General features: G+C 52.4%; 1 protein-coding gene across 4 annotated transcripts in view; it reads left to right on the top strand.

The window, feature by feature from the left end:
• The window catches only part of EPHB2 (EPH receptor B2), a 145,078-nt gene that overhangs the window by 103,714 nt on the left and 22,542 nt on the right, over positions 1 to 18,822 (top strand). For all 4 annotated transcript variants that reach the window (XM_080379604.1, XM_080379602.1, XM_080379603.1 and 1 more), the window contains exon 6: positions 16,406 to 16,530. In XM_080379604.1, coding sequence (XP_080235730.1) covers positions 16,406 to 16,530 — 125 coding nt within the window. The remainder of the gene's footprint in view (positions 1 to 16,405; positions 16,531 to 18,822) is intronic.

Here is an 18,822-nt window from a genome sequence, read left to right as displayed (position 1 = left end):
TGAGTGACTCTGGTGTCGCACAGGATAAGGAGGGAGGATTAACTCTGATGTCAGAGGCTCTTGGCTGCAAGCAGAGCCAAAAAGAGCCATACGGCTGATACAGCGTGAGTACCAGCTCGGGTGCGACAGAGGAAACCATTGCACTGTCCTGATAAACCCATCAGGAGCAGCATCCGCAGCGGCAGAGTTTACTGGCACAATTTCTCCCTCTCTATGGATCCAGATAACTTGTGATTATTTGCATTATTATTCTGGGTGGCGTTTTACAGCAGTATGTCGCGACATGGGTCCTTTGGCCGGGGAGATGTGCAGCTTCATGCCTGTGCACCAGGGTCGTGCCAGACATCTGGAGGGTGGAAGATTCTGCTTGGTGGTGGCTATCACAGCCCAGGCACTGGCATCCCACCCAGGCAGTGTTTTTGGACAGGGCTGTCCCGACAAGACTCAGAGGGTTCCTGCGAGCCCAGGGACAGCTGAATGTTTCAGTGGCTCGAAGCAAGCACGTGGGCCGTGGCTCTGCTCTGCTGTGGATGTCCTGTGACTGGGCTGAGACCAGTCTGGTCCTTACACAAAGGCTGGGGAGTTCAGTGGTGAAGCATGGGTGGGACAGATCCTGGGAAGTGCAAAGCACCAGAAGGGGATGATTTTTCCCTCACCTTCAGCCAAAAAAATCCATCCCTTGCAGCCGTTATCCATGTGCTTTACTGTCGGATGCAACAGGGAGTATGGAGGGATCAGGGGGAGAAGGGTGAGGAGGCAGGAGTGGAGGTAGCATCACACCAAGGTGAAGGTGTGACGCTGGTAGGGACGGTGCTTCTCACCAGCCATCGAGGCTGCCATTTGCTTGTCACATCAGTTATGCTCAGGCTAGACAGAGAGGGGAGAGCTGTATCGCCCGGGGCACACGGACTCTTGCTTTTATCTTCTCACTTTAATTTTGCGTCAGTAGATCTGGCTGGCGTCCTGCTTCGGAAGGATGTGTGGCAGTGGGCTGTGCTCCGCCGGGCGCAGGCAGCGAGTCGTGGCATCTCCTCTGTCCCCCTGTGCTGCTCTCAGCTGTGCCTGAGCTGGCTGCGGTCAGGAACTCCTTGTCTATGAAACAGCCACCTGGGAAAGCCTTTGCAGAAATCCCCTTGTGGAGCTGGAATAAGACCTTAAAAGCTGTGGGTATCTGTTCCTTGTTGCCTTCAAGCGTAAAAGGCAGGAGACTGTAGCATTTCAGCATCTCGGACCTCTCACCCAACCGCCCACCCATGGCACAGCTGCTGCCAGCACTACCTCAGGGCATCCATGGCTTTGCATAGACAATTATGGGTAATCGCCAAAGGCAGAGGTCTCCCTGCATTCCCAGTGATGTGTCCCAGAGCTGCACCCACTCCCCTCCATGAGGGAATTTTTCCCAATCTCCAACTTGAACCTCCCAAGCTGTGATTTATGGCCGTTGGTCTTTGTTATATTAAGTTTCAAAGGTTCAAGCCAAGAGATGGTTTGGATCGGCCTGCACATCAATTATCCTCTCATTTAGTCGTGTCTTTGGCTAAAGCATCTTTCAGAAAGGCAACCAGTCTTGACGTGAGATATCAAGAAACATCAGGTCCTTGTGCACGAGTCTGTGTAGCTTGTTCTGCTTTTTTTTTTTTCCAATGAGTTCACTGATTTTCTAAGGAAATGCAGTAGACGCTGCCTGTCTGGACACAAGTAAAACATTTGATTTGGAAATCTACTAATAAAGCTGGAAGTCTGTCCAGGAACTGCCATTTAGGAGACCATTCCCACCCAAACGGGGAAGCATGAGGCTGAACTGAGGTGATGCGCTGATTCAAAATCTGGTAGGGTATTTCTTGTGCAGGAAACTGTGCTACCTCCACAAAGACACTGAGAGGTGGAATAACAGTATCAGGGTGAAATTCCACAAGGGAAGGCAGCTGAGGAGGACCTGGTGGCAGACCACGGGAAGAGGACAACTCTCCAGTATAAAAAGCTGGTGGAAAACCAAGATGTGCAAGATTGTTGCCTCAAGCAAGTTCGCCAGCTGTAGCAAGGTCTCACTGCCATTACACGAAGCTTGGGTGGGCTTTGGTCCAGTCATCGTGTGCACACCTGATTGTCCCCATTGGAGAGAGCTGGGCTGATGGTAGCAGGCAGAGAAAGGCTGGCAGGGTGAGCAGAACGTGGGAGAGCCCACGTTAGAGAGGAGACCAAAGAGGCACTGTGTGTTCAGCCTTGGTAAAGGGGATTTATTTGCTGCCCGTGATGATGTGCTGGGCTGGAGGGACACTAGAAAGGGAGAAGAGTTATTAAAGCAGAAGGACAAGAGCAGATGGTACAGAGTGGCCGGTGATAGCATTTCGGTGGAGAAGCAGAAATTTCCTGAGCTGTGGAGCCGTCTCCCACCTGGAGGAGCCAGGGCAAAGCCCCTTTGCCTGTGTGACAGAGCAAGGAGTGTGTCTGCTGTAGACTGTTTCTGAGGTCCCGTAAATCCCAGGTTTCTTCTTTTGGGGACTTCACTGGCTGTGTTTCTGTGACCATTCAGCCTGCTCCCAGGCTCCAGAGCCTCCTGAAACCTTGACATCTCCAAGGCTGTTTCTCTTACCTAGCATTAACAGCCAGACCCCACACGGACCCTGGTAACCATCCTGCCCCCGCAGGCTGCTTTCTGTCCTTCTTCTCTTTCCTCCACCCCCAGCTCCCACCTTCACCCTACCTGTCTCCTACACACGGTGGCCACCAAAAGCTGATGCAGCTTGACATTTGCCCCCCTCCTCCTCTCACTTGCTGGTCCAGCCTGTTGCCTTCGCTGCGCCCCCCCAGCTTGCAGCCACCAGCGGTGGGTACCTAGGAGAGACCCCCCCCATGCCCAAGCCCCTTCTCTGCCCACTGGAGACCATCTGCAGCCAGGGCTCCCAGATGGTAGGAGCTTTGTCAGCTGCTGGCTCTTCAGGGCTCCTCTTCCCACCCCTGCGGTGGGCAGTTGGGGGGATGTTGGCAGCGCAGGCTGCAGAGCTTTCCTAGCAGATGCCCTTCTCTGCCCGCTACCAGCTCTGCAGGCTCCTCCGCCTGCTGACACCCCGGCATCCCTCTTGCATAAATTACTACGTGAGTTTGAGGATCATTTTTTTCCCACACCTGCCTGGGGCTTCACAAACCTGTTCCGATGCATCTGGAGCTGACTTTGGGCAGAAAACAAAAGCCCGTCCGTGATAGATGGGGTGGAAAGTCCCTTCTGGTGAACTCCGTGCCTCCATCCCTGCTGCGTGCGAGTGCTGGGAGCTGCTCAGGAGCTCACCTTTTGCTTCTGCGTTCAGGCGGGGTGATTTATCTTTACTGCTGCACTTGGCAAACACAGCCCACAGTGCTAATTGCCTCGCTTGCTCACAAAGCGCCCAGCGCCAGCGCTTGGGCAGGTGGAGATGCTGGAGGCAGGTAGGCAAGGCTGCAGGCACACGGGAGGCCAGTTTCAGGGTCGCAGTGCTTGAACAGCTGAACATACAGTTGGGGAGTGGTGATGCTGCTTAGTGGTGTGTTTATGTGGACGGTAATAGATGGTTGTAGCAAATCGGGTTAATGCAGCCGGCTGGTCGGTTGTCCCTTGGTCCATCTCTGTGATTTAGGAGTCCCCTCTGTGTGTCAAATGATGAGTCTCTGTCTGGCTCGGTTCAAGCAGCAAGATCCTCGCTGTGCCTGTCTCACTGCAGCCCAGGCCGTGTTTATCACTGCCACTGGCAAGTGTGCAGGAGGCTGCTGCATTGGTAGGGCTGGGTCGAAAATGCTCTTCCCAAGAAAAAGCCCTGATATTTCCAAAATTCCCCCCCACACACACACACACAAAGGGAGGCCAGCCTGGTGGAATCAACCGTGAAAGAGAGCAAGGGAACAAGTTCAGTCTCAAATCAGCAAGACTCAGTGGGTCCAAGGGGATGCTCTGCAGCAGGCGTCATTCTTTCAGGAAATATTTATCTGATCTAAGTTTTCTGGTTTTGAAATTTCAGAATCAGTGTGTTCCTAAGAACCGTTTTGGTTGCCATTAATTGGCAATTTCTGGGAGAGTAATATTTCATTGCAAATCTGAGGGGCAAGCTGGAGGGATGGAGGGCTGGCTCCTGCCAGCGTTCCTGCTTCCCACCAGCTTTTTCCTGATAACATCGTTTTGATCGGGAGCGGACGAGGTTTCCACGTAGAGAGGAGGTCAGGAGGTGAGCATGACCTTGGCACTGAGCAGCCTCAAACCCACTCCAGCAGGCTTCGTGCTGGGATGCTGGGATCCTCCAGAGCACCTCCTCTCAGCGCCGAGAACAAAGTCCTGCCCTCCTCCGCAGGCAGGATGGCATCACGCGAATGAAGGCTGCAAACTCAATTAAACAAAGCATAAAGACAGCCAAATGCCTTCGTCTGGCCGGGCCAAGTCACTGGGCTGCTTTTAGGAACTGCTTTAAAGGCTGTAATCTACACCAAAGCCTTCGTTGATTCAAATGGGGCCAGAGCCAGGACCAGCTTTGGATGCTTTGCCGTGTTTTTAAGATTTTCCAGTGTTTGTAGTTACACACTCAAGGGGCTGGAGGCTGGGCCCACAGGGAAATTTTCCAGATGCTCAACACACACACACACACACAGCATGGGTACCAGCCTGGTGGGCCCACCTTGCCAGGAACCTGGGAAACAAAGATCTCACAGGCTGTAAACCAGCAGTTTTTTAGAGCTCTAGCAAGTCTGCTGAACATCCCGGACCTGAGGCTTTTGGTGCTTTGAGGGTGAATGTTTGTGAAAGAGCCCTCGTGCTGTTGTCCCTGTGATGCTGCGTTGCTTTCCTGGGCTTCTGCTGGAGGTAATTGGTTTGAAAAGTGTGTGGCTTCACAGGGGGGGACACTGGGGAAGAATCTGAGTGGTCAAACTTTTTAACAGTCCAAGCAATAGTGAACCCTTTTAGCAAGAGAGGGTCACGTACACAAGAATTGCTGCTGGAGGCGCTTCTGGGGGTCTCCAGCCCGACCTTCTGTGCAGAGGGAGGTCACCAGGGTGGTGGCAATGTTGAGGGCATATCAGGAACAGCTTCCCTTTCTCATCTGGATATTCCTTGCTATGGTGTTCTCAGTGCTTACATTGGAGGAGGGCATCCCAAATTCAGACCCGTTCTGCAGGGGGGGCTGAAAGCCTGGATGCTTAAATGGCAGGTGGGAGCTTCACCTGGAGAAGCAAAAAGTGGGGAAGGTTTTAACCAAAGAAGTCAGTTTTCCGTCCGATACCCACATGCATTTGGACTCTGGGCTGGGTAAGAGCATGAAGAACTGGGGCTTTGAGGTCAGTGATGGGACCTGGCTTGGCGACAGCGGGACCGTTGCACAGTGACAGCCACCTGCTGGGGACCCTGTGGGACTGGGATGCCCTGGGGCAAGCAGGGAGGGCTGACTGGGGCTGGGTGTCCCTTGGGTGAGGTACTGGCGCAAGACATCCAGGTCCGTGGGGAAATGCAGTGAGTTGTCCTGGCTTTCCACCCTGCCCATGCTTGAGAAGCAGAGGTCATCTAAGCCCTGCGTGCCGTGCGTGCTCCTGCCATTTCAGGCACACTGCGTTTTGGGTGCTGCTGGAGCCTGGATCCCAGCCTAGATGCCTCCAGGCCCTGTGGCTTCAAGGTCAAGGAATCCCTTGCTCTGTGACAGCACCATCTTTGCTGCTGCACAGCATCACCCTTTTGGTCTGGCTGGAGCGAGCTGCTGGTGTTATGCAGGGCTTGAAGTGCAGGAGGAGCTCTGGGACCTCTGGGGAGCCCTGTACTGAGGGGTGTCCTGCTCCGGGGGATGCTCTGGTCCCACAGGGGATCCTGTTCCCCACGTAGTTCTCATGTGTTGGAGCTCCTTGGGTCACGCAGTGAGGCTGAGTTCCTGGGTGAAGGTAGTGGGAGAGAAACTTGCCCACTTAACCCTCAGTTTTCCAGACCTCTCTCCCCGTTTGCAGGGCAGTTGCAGGCATCCCCTGCCAGATGCTCTGTCAGCAACTTTCTCCCCCACATCTCCCCGTTTACTGCCCCGTCCCGTGGCCTCTGGACTAGCTGATGCCTTGCAGCATCACGGTGCATTTCCCTGCCACTCTGTCTTCAGGCAGGGTCATGCAGTTAATCCTGACCCCGGATCACAGCCGCTTCTGCATGTGGGTAATTGAAAATGCCAGAATTCCCTGCTGACTCTCCTGTAATAAAAGCAGTTCCCGCCGTCCGGTAACCTGATGCTCTGGGGACCAGGATCTGTCAGGAGGGCTCCAAGGAGATGCTGGAAAACTCCCAGCTGTTCTTTTTTTTTTTTTTTTTTTCTTTTCTTTTTTTTTCCTTTTTTTTTCTTTTTTCCCCCCTGGGTAATTTCAGTGTTGCTGGGGAGACGCCACGGGCCGGGTTGGCTTTGCTCTCTCTCTGTCAAGAGTGTTTTCCAGAGCAAATGTTGACTTTGTCTGACATGACATGGGTTAGTGGTATTAAAGTGATCAGAGATAGAGGTTTTGCTGCCCGTAACCTGACTCTTCCAGCTAAGCCAGCAGAGGAATGGAGACACTTTGATTATACTGGGATCTCAATAGCCCTGACCCGCTGGCAGGCAGGGAGGGAAAAGCTGAGCCTGGTGGGGCTGGCAGGTGAAGGAGGCGGGGGGCTAACTGCAAAACAGGGGGCAGATTGCAATCGGGGAGCGTTTCAAATGAGTATAAAGACCATGAAAGAGAAGCTGTGGAGAGATCCTGGTGTCCCCCAGCAGGCGGTCCAGAGGCTGGAGCCACACAGTCCTACTGAACATTCCCATCAGATGACCAGGGAGCAGGACAGGAGATGCTGCCTGGGGAGTCTGAGACCCTGGGCTCCCCCTGTAGTGTTGCTCTGGCTGCTGGTGGTGTCTCGTCCGATTTTATTCCCTTTACAGCAGCAATCCAGCTTCCCAGCCTGTGCAGTGTGACCTTCCACGGCTTCACAGCAGCACCAGGGCTCTAGAGGCTCTGAAGTGGCCCTGAAGTGCTGTGGACATCATGTGGTGTAGCTGGAGATGGGCTTGTTCCACAGCATCGTGTCACTGAGTCAGACCTACGAAAAACCGGTGGCAGCAGCCACTGGCAGTTGTGGTGGCCCAAGAGTCAGGACCTGACGCAGAAAATAGGCTGGTGCTATCAAAGCCTGGTAGAAACAGGATGCTTGTAGCCCTGATGGGTCCTTTGGGATGGGATGAAGCAGCATGCATGAGGGACCAGACTGTCATAGGGTTATGTTGCTCAGCATCTACAAGGAAGATGCTTCCTTGTTCTCCTCTTGTGTGTCCCCACACACTCATGTCTTTATTTGTGGTCTTTGTGTGCTGAAAAGGTAGGGGTGGGACAGGAGGGAGGCGACTCTTGGTAATATTGAAAAAGCAGGGCTGGGAGAAAGGTGACAGCCCCCAGATAGACGCTTTTGCTGTCTGAATAAAAGCAGCAGCTGCCCCAGCAGATGTCCTGAGGACTCCTGGTCATCTTGGGCCAGGCTGAGAAAACCTGGTGTCATGGGGATGGGTTGGAGGAAGAAGCACATGAGCTTCCTGAGGAAGCCTCTGAACAGCACAACTCAGAGGTGTAAAACCGCCGAGGAAGATGGGCCTATTTATTTCTCGTTCACCTAATACAATTCTTCATTGTGTGATGCCCCCCTACTGCGTTTTGTCAGTTTTTTTCATAATGAATTGCCCTAAGCTTCACATAACAGTTTCACCAATTACACTAATTTGGGATGCGTCTCGGATCTCTCACCCCGCTTCCAGCAGGACACAGGGGGGGTATAGGGAACGCAGACACAGACTGGGTCTGGAGGCGTTTGTTCTGACCCTGCATCAGCCAGGAGTGAAGGAAGCAGCAGTTCTCTCCTCCCTTCCCTGAGCTGGGGGGGGGAACAGTTAAAAAAAGATGGTGAAGGTGCAGAATGGAGAGGGAACAGAAGCTCTGAGGACTGGGCTGAGTCAGAGGGGTGTTGTGGGGGACACACTCGGAGGAATATCAAACCTGAGCGAGGAGGAGGATGCTGTCTCTGTAATTACGAGGGATGGGTACGGGCTACTGAGAGCAGTTGGGAGGTTTCTGTTTGAAAAAGAGGTTAACAAAAAATTGCAAAAGGTTCAGAAGTCATCATGCTGAAATGTGGGCTGATGAGTCTGTGAAGCACTCAAGAAGCTCGGTCAACTTAGTTAATAGAAAAAGAAGACAAAAGGATTTTCGTGATCTTTCAGTTCTTCCATGAGGACAGGATTCTGTTTCTAGACTCGTCCTTCATTTAGCTAGCAAAACCAGAAAGGTTCCAGCAGTTGGAAGCTGAAGTCCATAAATTTCAACCTGAAAATAATACGTGCATTTTAGAACAGAGCAAGTAACCACGAGGAAAACCTCCCCAGAGGCATGGTGGGCTCATCATAATTCGAAGTCCTTGAAGAAGATGGGATGTCTTTCTATAACATATGCAGGAGGGTCAACCACAAGCGTTTCAGCTGTATTTAACTTGCTGCCTGGGTTCTGTTGCCAGTGCAGATGTTCAGGCCTGGGTGTTGCTGTAGCTTTTCCCAATTTTCGGCAAAGTTGACATGTTCTTGTGCTGTCTTGTCAAGCCACCCTGGATTTTGCAGTCAGCATGACCTTCTTTCAGGTATTGCTGCAATTAGAAAGCACCTGTTTCTGCTGGAAAACTCAGATTTCTTTCCTTCTTGTCTTCTTCCCGTAATCTTTTTTTTTTTTGTCGTTTTGAGCAGGCAAGCCAAAAAGAAGGAACTATTTGGTGTGGAAATAAAATACTGGCTATAACAAGCCTTAGGCTTAGCAATGCTACCAACATGCCCCTTAGTCCGTACCTGAGATCGAACAAATCTTTAGTTAAAAGAATCCAAAGCCTCTCGTGGAGGGTTCAGCAACAGTTAAGCTGAGTCTGCTGCGATGGATTTATGCCACCTGGGGTTTCAGTTTTTCTTAGCAGAGGTTGCTTAACCCTGAGGGTGGTGGGCACGGAGCTCCCCGGTTCCTTGCCCACAGAGGTATTAATTAGCCTGCACGTCACAGCATCCTCACAGAGCAGCTCCCTCGGAGGAGGGAAAACTGGACGTGCTTTCAGGCAAGGATGTAAGCAGGTTAAAATAGGATCCCTTTCCTGAACAAATGGTCATTTCTTAATTATCTGGAAGTACATGCTGAGCACTGAGGAGCTGCTGCCTCTTGGCCTCAGGAGCAGCTGCATGCCTGGTGCAGAGCTGCGAGGGGCTCTGCCCCGCTGACCCTCCGCAGGGGCTGGCACGGACACTTTGTCCAGGTTCACATCTGCTGATCCCTGTTGGGGATTGTTAGCAAAAGTTTGGGGTTTTTTTCTTCTTGTGTTTTTTGGTTGTTTTTTTTTTCCTTTTTATTTTTCCCTTTTTTTTCTTTAGAACACATGCCTTTTGTAATCCTGAATGTACCTCAGCTAGAGTGGCCAGGAGGCAGGACATGGTGGGGCTCGTTTACAGTGCTGTGGCAGGGAAATATTGTGCTTTATGACCAAAAAATATATTTTTTGAGCTAATAAACAAAGACTAAAAGATACTAGTACAGAGAGGCTGCTAACTAGGGAAGCCCCATCCTTGGAAGCTTAAAGACTCTGCTAATAAACCTCCACCTTCCCTGATGTGGCGTCAGGACTGTTGTGTAGCAGAGGGTTGGACCAGAGACTCCAGGGGTCCCATCCCACCAGTACTTCTGGGATCTGGTGCTCCTGGGAACTGAAGGGTACAGTGGGAGAAGGGGGGGGGTCAATCCACAGGTGAATGCCTCCCCCATCAGCCCTCATGGCTCCACTCTGTGCTCGGTGTGGAGGCACCTGAGCCTCTTGGTTCATCCCATTCCCCAGCACAGTCCAGAATAGGATAAGATAGGGTAGGATAGGATGGGATAGGATAGGATAGAATAGAATAGAATAGAATAGAATAGAGAATAAAGTAAGAATAGAATGGTATAGAGGATAAAGTAAGAATAGAATAGAATGGAAGAACAGAACAGAATAGAATGGAATGGAATGGAATGGAATGGAATAGAATAGAATAGAATAGAATAGAATAGAATAGAATAGAATAGAATAGAATAGAATAGAATGGAATGGAATAGAATGGAATAGAAAGGAATAGAGAATAGAGTAAGAATAGAATAGAGTAAGAATAGAACAGAACAGAACAGAATAGAATAGAATAGAATAGAATAGAATAGAATAGAAATTTCAGTTGGGAGGGACCTGCAATGATCATCTAGTCCAACTGCTTCAGCTAGACATGGATAATGCACCCAAGCTGATTACCCAGCCCAGAAACACTGACCTGGGAGGTGCTGGAGCACCATGGTGCCTGGGTTATGCCTGTCTGGCCAGTAGACTTAGTCCACACCATGGCTCTGGTACAAAGCATGGCCAGAAGAGGACAGGATGCCTGTCCTTGCCTGTTACCTTTTTGCTGGATCAGACCATTTGTTGAGGTTGTCTGTTGACGGTCTCCACCTTGACATCGGAAGGACCAACCTTGGGGGAAGCTGAAGTATTGTCCTCGGTGCTGGGGAAGGTCAACTGCTCAACAGGCTGAGCAGCCTTTTGGCTCTGGACCCTCTCTTGCCAAACTCTTGTTGTGACTCTACGTTTCCATCCCAGTAGGTGTCTGGGTTTTCCTGGGAGGCAGTCAGTCAAGTGGGACGTAAGATCCCAAACTTCCCATGGAAAACACCTGAATATGCTGTGCGGTGGGAGTTGAGACCTTCTAGGCTGGACATGTCCACCTTGTGGCATCAAGCCAGCATGGTTTGTGAGAACACTGCTGGTTTAGCTGTCATGAGAGCCTTGGCAAAACTCAGTGGTTATACCTGTGTGTCCTTCAGGGATATTATGGGTATGCAGTTCTGCTGGCCAGACCTGAGGGTGGCGTATGTCTTAAGCCCCATCCTTCCCTAGTGTTTCCACTAGCTGAGCTCAGGCAGCCTCTTGCACCCTGTGTGGGCCACAGAAAAGCCAGAGGAGAGCTGCTGACATCCCCAGGGATTTATCCTGCAGAGCTGCCCCTGTGCCAGGGAAGCCTGCTCAGCTCCTGGTGGATTAAGGTAAACTGCCGAAGGGCCAAGCCACGGGTCTGGCTGTGATCAGCGCTGGGTGGCTGTGCGGAGGCTTGGGGTGATGATGGAGGAAGCATCCCTCGCATCCCACCAGTGCTTCTGCCCCGGAGGGGTCATCACGTGGGATACGGCGGCTGCCTCCCCTCCCCGTGCGCTACAGGTTTTGCTGCAGCAGGGGACAGGTCATCTGCCTTTTTACCTTAGTGGATTTTCATTAAGCTTGTTTTACACTCCAGTGGTGGTTTTGGCTTGGTTTATTTCTCCAGCAATTTGGAGAAGCCACAGGGCTCCGCTGAGAGGAATCCGAAGAATTTGAGGCCGTCCCAGATAAAGAGGATCTAGAAAAGTGCCTTTCAAGGCCTCAGATGATTCATTTTGCCTCCAAGTGATGTGAGGCTCAAGGGTTTCAGTTATGAAAAGTAAGTTCCCATCTGCTGTGGAAATGAACCTCTGTTTTAATTATCGCATTGTTGCTGCACCTGTACACCTGGAGACACCATCAGGATAAACCTCCCTCCTGGAAACGGTCACTAAATCCGTGAGAATTGCCCGATGGCACAAATCGCCTGGTGCTAAAGACCGTTTCCACCGTTGGAAACGGCCTCTAAAGCTCTGTTTCTTTTGTCCTACGGGAACAAAGAGGAGTCAGGGTTTGTGGAAGAAGGTGACTGATTCCACAGGGCCAGGTTAAATGCTGCTGCTGAATCTTGGCGTCTGCAGCCCAGCTGTGCTCTAGCCGGTCCTAGGAAGGGCTTGGCACAAAGCAGGCTGGAAAAAACAAAGGCTTTTCTATTATTTTGGTCCTTTTTGCAGTTTTTTAAATCTTCTCTTTGAACTACTCAGAAACCCAACAGAGGGAACCTATGTATAGTTTGTTCAGAAGCAACAGTTCAGGCAAGTCAGCTTAGATATTTTGAGACTCTTACCGTCTTTGCTCAGCTGAGTTCATCATGTGTCAGAAAGTGTATCTCTCTCACGGTCTTTTCTGTTGTATTTGTCACTTCACCATGTCCTGTGGCAGAAAAAGCTCTTTCTGCATCATAGTTCAGGCTGGTCACAACGTGCTTGATGCTTCTGTCAGAGCCGGAGCACACCTTGTGATGAGAGTAGCACCAGGCAGTGCTATCCCAAATGGGATGCTCTTTGTTCACTTCAACTGTTTTCATCTCCTTCCTTTTTGTTACATTACCTGCATTAAATACTGCTGGGGGGCTGAACTCCTTAGCACGGTCTCTGCCACTGAAAGTGCTCAGTGAAATTTGGGAAAACAGGCAGGGAGTGAAATTGAGACAGGATGGCTATCCTCATTTTCCAGGTAGAACATGGCAGTGCAGAGGGATAATGTGGATTTGTACAAGGTCTCCCATGTGGATGGGGGGCCAGAGCAAACTGAAACCAGGACCTTCCAGCCTTGGAAGTGGTGAAGAGTCAGAAGCTTATAGGTCTTCACTAGCTTTGACACTGACCAGGAAGGAACCATTTGCTCCAGGATAAGAGCTGCCAGATCCCAGCTGCCGGAGTGTTTGTGTCACTGGCTGGCTAGAAGCTTTTCCCTCTGACTGGGCTTGAGAAAGTCACTCTGAGGTTTGGCTGATTCCACTAAACCAGTTTCAAACTCAAGACACCCAGTCCCAGCCCATTCCTGATGGATGGAACTGGGAGCCTCTCACCTGTGGTGAAGATGTGTGACCAGGACCATGTTTCGTGGCATTGCTGGGTATTGTGCTCCCTTGGCACGAGTGCAGGCAAAAAACTCATGAGGCCACACCTGGGGTAGTGTGTCCACTGTGGGGCTCCCCAGTACTCCAGAGGCATCAACAAACTGGAGCAGGTCCAGGAGGAGGATCACTGGGATGGGCTGGGGGGTGTAGCACGAGGCGTGAGGTTTAACAGAGCTGGGTTTGGCCAGCCTGGAGAGGAGGAGGCTGAGGGGCACCTCGCTACAGTCTTCCACTTCAAAGGGGAGTTTGGAGAGAAGACAGAGCTGGAAAGGTGCACAGTGAGGGGACAGGAGTAACGGCCACAAGGGGTAATGAGGGAGGTTCCAATGGGATGTAAGGAAAAGCTGCTTCCTCAGGAGAGCAAGGCAGCTGAGGACTGGTACCCGGAGAGCCCGTGGGATCCCCATCCTTGGGCATACTCAGATCTCAACTCGACGCAGTCCTGAGCAAAATGATCTGACTTGGAAATTACTTTGCAAGCCAGTTGGACTGGAAACCTCCAGAGGTCACTTCTGACCTAAATCTTCCTGTGATTTTATTATTGTGCATTTCCCTGACATCTGTGATAACAAGAGTGGTTACTGAGGAGATGCGATGGTGGAGGTTCCTGCCTATCCAGAGCCACTCCTTTGCCCCAGGTGTAGGAAAAGTGCTGAAATTGCTGTAGTCGTTCATCTCACCTGCCTCCTCCCCATTAGGCTCGTTAAGGCTCGTTAGAGGAGCCCCACCTCATCCATTTGCTGTTTTTTTCTGAGCCAGACAGGGCAGGTTCACCAAGTCCACAGCTGCCTGGGCTGTGGCTGGGCACAATTGATTTATACACCAGCGAGGTGCCCTAGCTGTTATCTTTTGTAGTTTCCTGGGCATGGTCTGGAGAAGCAGGAGATGCCCTGTGGAAGCCATGAGCTCCCAGGCTGGCGTGCAGAGGTGGAAGAAGAGCATCTCAGAGAACCTCAGCCCTACCTGGAGGGAGCTGAATCTGAGGAGCTTCTCCAGCTGCAAGACCAACCATTGAACCTGTGTCTAAAGCCTGGGACGGTGCCTGGGGGGGGGGAAAGCTGTGGGTGAATGTGGTCTGTGTCCTGGAATAGCTGGGATCGGTTCCCAGCATGTGTGCAGCTCAGGTGTGTCAAGGTTGTGTACTCGACTCCGTCCAGTCCTAATCCCTGTTGCAGGGTGACCTGGAGCTTGGTGACATGTTCCTTCCAAGCCCTTTCTCCGCAGAGAGAGACATGTTTGTCTTGGAGATTGCAGATGTCCTACGAAATCTGTATCAACGAGGCAACGGCAAGCTCTGGCAAGAGCTGACAGGCTCCAGTAATGTTACCTGTGTTTTATCTTAACACCAGCGTGAGAAATCCCAGGAGTCTGTGAATATGGGCCCTGAAGTGGCGGGACTGGGACATTAAGGTGGGAGAGAGGCAGTGCTGTATGGCACAGAGCAAGGGAAGGTCTGAGATGATACAGAGAGTTTCAGACTGGTGGGTGATGGGGCTTGGCTTAGCCAGAAGTGGGCAGAGGGATTGGCATTTGGGAGGAGGTGAGGCTTTGGTCTCAAGATCTAGAATCATGGGATGGTTTGGGTCAGCAGGGACCGTTAAAGATTATCTAGTCCAACCCTATGTTGTGGACAGGGACATCTGTCACTAGATCTGGTTGCTCAAAGCCCCGTTCAGCCTGACCTTGAACACTTCTGATGCTGGAAATTCTCTGCCCTCATTCAGTTTTTTGGAAGTGCTGGACCATCCTAGAGATGGCCAACGCTTGCTGAGCCTGGACCCACACTGCACCTTCCTTCAGGAGAGGGGGGACCCAAGGAGATGAAGGGTGCACCAGTGGGGTGGCAGGTTTTGCTTTACCCATACCCAGCCCCCTGCTCCTGTTGGCACGCGTGTTGAACGTCCTGGGAGCTACAGCACTCTGGATCCAGGAACCCAGTGGTGAAGTGCAGGGACGCTGCATCAGAAAAAATAGCTTTTGTTGGTGTGTTTTGGGAGGGGTGGCTCAGCTGTAAGTCATTACAGTTATGTGCCAGGGCATGCTGCAGCCACGCTGGTCCAAGTAGCGCAGTCCTCCCCCTGCCCTGTCTGCCGTCCTCGGCTGGCGTGGTTTCTGTCGCTGCCCGTGATGCCAAGGGAAACCAGACTGGAGATGGGCGAGGGGAGCTTTGCTTTGTGCGCCGCTCCTCCGAGCTGTTTCTCAGAGCTGTCAAATGAGTTGTTCTTCTATGAAATATTGAAAGGGTTGGACCTGGTAAAAGCCCTTCTGAGCGCAAGCCTTTCTGCATCCATTTGTAACCAGGCCTGGCATGCAGGTGATGGGGAAGCTTTCTCGCTACCACTTTGCAGTCCTCTCCCACCCCTGAGGCTTCCCCTCTGCCCTGGAGCTGCTGAAGCGGTGCCTCTGCGCTGGCAGGCGTGCCAGGGCGCATGCTGTGCTGGGGTTAGCACTCTCCAAGGCTGGCTTGGTGCTGGGTGAGGTCTGGGATGACCGCCGGAGCGCCGTCTGTCCGTGGAGGCTGTGCCGGCAGCAGGCTGGGCAGGGACACGTGCTCACCCCATCTCGGATGCACTGAAGAGGAGGCAACAGGGACATGGGTGTGCATCAGCCCCTCCAGCAAGGGTGGGCAGCTGCAGGCTGATAGCTGCCATGCTGTGGCATCTCTGCCAGCAGTACCTGAGCCATTAAAAGCAGTCCAGGCTGCTTGTTCACCTGCCCTGGTGCACAGCCAGCAGGACCAGAGCTGGTCAGGGGTTCCCACGGAGGTGGCAGCTCCACGCTGTGCTCCCTGCCGCACGGGCTTGTTAGCACAGGTCCCTGGAGGACAGTTTTCCCACAGCGCGGCACCAGCCAAGGCTGCCCTGATCCTACCTGGCCATGCGTCAAGCCACGTAGGCGATGCAGGGCTGTGCAGGGGGTGGACAGCTGGCTCGGATGGCTGAGGAGCTGCTGGAAGGTCCCATTGTGCTCAGTGGGACAAGTGGCGTCTGTGGGTGTGCTATTTCCAGGGCACTGCGACGAGGCGGGCGACTCACCATTGTCAGCGTGTCAGGTCAGGTTTGCCTTGCATGCTCAGGCTGCTGTATGCACCTCCCTTGATTGGCATGTGCAACTTGCAGACCCAGCACACTGAGGCGGAGAGGAGCTGCTCGCTTCCTGCATCTGCCTGTGCCTTGCAAAGCTTCTCTAGGCAAATGTAAAAATCTAAACCCCCCCTATTTCCCAGTGGCAAGCAGGGAGGATTGCATGTTGCTGGGCTGGTAGTACTTTTTCCAGGGGAACAAGGCTGTGTTTGCTCCAGCCCTGAGCTCGTTTTGCCTGGGAACAATCTGTTTTCCTGCCCGAGATGCTGTCCTACGTGTTTTATAATTACAAACTCTTAATGAGCAGTGGAAACATTTTGTTCTCCTTTAACTGCTCCCTACAAACAGCAAAAGCCGGGATCTCCTGACCCCTGGACAGCCCTGCCACTGCTGGAAGCAAATTCAGTAGCTCCAAACAGCAATAATACACAATAAAAACCAGGGGATGCAGGTCCTGCCCATGCAGGCATCTGACTGAGGCCTCTCTCTTGCTCTCTCTTCCAGCTCCTTCAGCTGTGTCCATCATGCACCAGGTCAGCCGCACTGTGGACAGCATTACCCTCTCATGGTCTCAGCCTGACCAACCCAACGGAGTCATCCTGGATTATGAGCTGCAATATTATGAGAAGGTACCGCAGGACCTTGGCAGGGTTCACCCCTAGGTGTCTGGGAGAGGAGGTGGTGTAAGGCATCGCCTAAGGGTGTAACACCGGGCTACGGCAGTTGGTTGATCCATAGGTTATGTCTTTTGCTGCGGGTGGCAGTGACTGGAACCCTTTGGAGTCCAGCGGTGGTTCCAGTGACCGTGCTGCGAGTGTGGAAGATCTACTGGTCTTTCAGGAGGAGCTTCTCCCTTCACCTCTCCAGCCCCTGTGGCAGGTGGACCCATTGCAGGGAGAGCTGGGTAGCCAGGGCCCAGGGTCTAATTTGTCCCTTTTTGCCACTGAGGCATTAGTGGGGAATGGGGATGGTAGGGAGCGTCTGGATCCCATCCAGCATCCCAGGCTGGACCACACCAGCTGAGTGTCTGGTCTTGGAAGTTTGATATAATGCTCTCCATCAGTGCTTTTACACCAAAGAGGAGTTGGGCATCTCTGTGCAGCAGCCTGTAGCCGGGTGTTGTACCAGGGAGAAGCTGTCCCATACTCCCATGGAGGGTACCTTCTGCCCCACGGAGTCAGGGGAGGCTGACACGGAGGGGTCCCACAACTTGGGGGACATGAGGAACATGCCCCTTCCACCTCCCCCTTGCCCCAGCAAGCAGAGGGAGTGCAGGCCAGGGCTGGGCCAGGGTGTCCATCCCATGGGGCTGGAATTGTGTGGCTGCTGAGGGACCTGAAGACCACGCTGATGTCAACCAGGACTTGCCAAGCTCTGGCTGCCTGGTGAACTTCATCCGTGCTACCTGGGGGAGGTGGGGAGCAGGAAATTTCTCCTTCCAGAAATCTGCCCCCTTAACACAAGAGCTTATAAACTATACATTAAAAATTGCAAACTAACTAATTAAAAAGCTTTACGATTAAATGGAACTGAAAATATTTTTCCCAGCAGTTGCCGGAAGAAATTATTAATCCCCCCACCACTGCCTGCCTGTGACCTATTTTCTCATCACCAAGAGCCTGAGGGAGAACAGGGAAGGGGGGGAGCTTCTTTGTAAGCTGTTAAATAGGTCCTGACCTATATTGCATAAATCACAGCCATTTATTTGACCCTTGGAAATGATCCCAGAATACGTGGCAAGATGGATGAGTAGGACAAGGGAGATCTGGAAAGCAAAGAGGGGTGCTTTCCCTGGGTGCCCTCAGCATAGAGGGAGAAGATCTCGGGGAGCTCAGAGGATTCTCCTCTTTCTTTCTCTTAATCTCTCCCCCTCTTTCTTTTTTTCCCCTCCCCTCTGTTTTCGGGGGAGGGGGGGGTGGCGCTGCAAATAAAATGGGAATTTTTGTCTAAAGGGGAAGCTGCTCTTCATGGCTGCTCTTTGCAGTCGACCTGGAGGTGAGCGTCTGCTTGCCCCGTTGGTTGTCAGAGCGTAGGACACAGCCCGTCCCTGGTGATGGGGACAGGTGGTCCACAGCATGCTCAGGGAACGGTGCGGTACCAGCCCTGACGGGGAGCGCAGCGCAAGCAGCCCCACGTGCTCGCGCTGAGGCCGTTCTGTCCCGGTATTTCATGGAATCACAGAATGGGTTGGGTAGGACCCCTAAAGGCCATCTGGTCCACCCCCCCTGCCATCAGCAGGGACATCTTCTACTCAGGCAGGTCACTCAGAGCCCTGTCCAGCCTGGCCGTGAGTGTTCTCAGGGATGGGGCATCCACCACCTCTCCAGGCAACCTGTGCCAGTGTTCCACCACCCTTGCCTTAAAGAATTTCTCCCTTATATCTAGTCTGAATCTACTCTCCTTTAGTTGAAAACCATTACCCCTTGTCCTATCGCTACAGGTCCTACTAGAAGTCTGTCCCCATCTTTCTTATAAGCCCCCTTTAAGTATTGAAAAGAGTGATAAGGTCTCCCTGAGCCTGCTCTTCTCCAGGCTGAAGAACCCCAGCTCTCAGCCTGTCCTCATAGGAGAGGGGCTCCGGCCCTCGGATCATTTCTGTGGCCTCCTCTGGACCCGCTCCAACAGGTCCGTGTCTTCCCTTCCCTGAGGTGCTAGGACTCCAGAGCTGGATGCAGTAGTTCAGGGGGTTCTCACGAGAGCGGAGCAGAGGGGCAGAATCCTTTGAACCTCTCGGGATACTTTTTTGCTGGTGCTCTGGCTGAAGGAGAAAGGCATGTCTTTATCTCTCCCCCCAACCCAACGTGTACATCGTTCCCAGAAAGGGCTCACTGGGTCACAGCTCGGTCCCACAGCAAGCAAACCTCAGAAGATCTGAAAACAGGTTAAAAAAGAAGGGGAATAAGCTCACTCAAGGTCTGATC

Source organism: Falco punctatus (assembly GCF_963210335.1).
Source record: "Falco punctatus genome assembly, chromosome: 3".
In the NCBI taxonomy this organism is placed as follows: Eukaryota; Metazoa; Chordata; class Aves; order Falconiformes; family Falconidae; genus Falco; species Falco punctatus.
The sequence above is the reverse complement of the archived record's forward strand: the minus strand, read 5'-3'. Positions and strand labels throughout refer to the sequence as shown.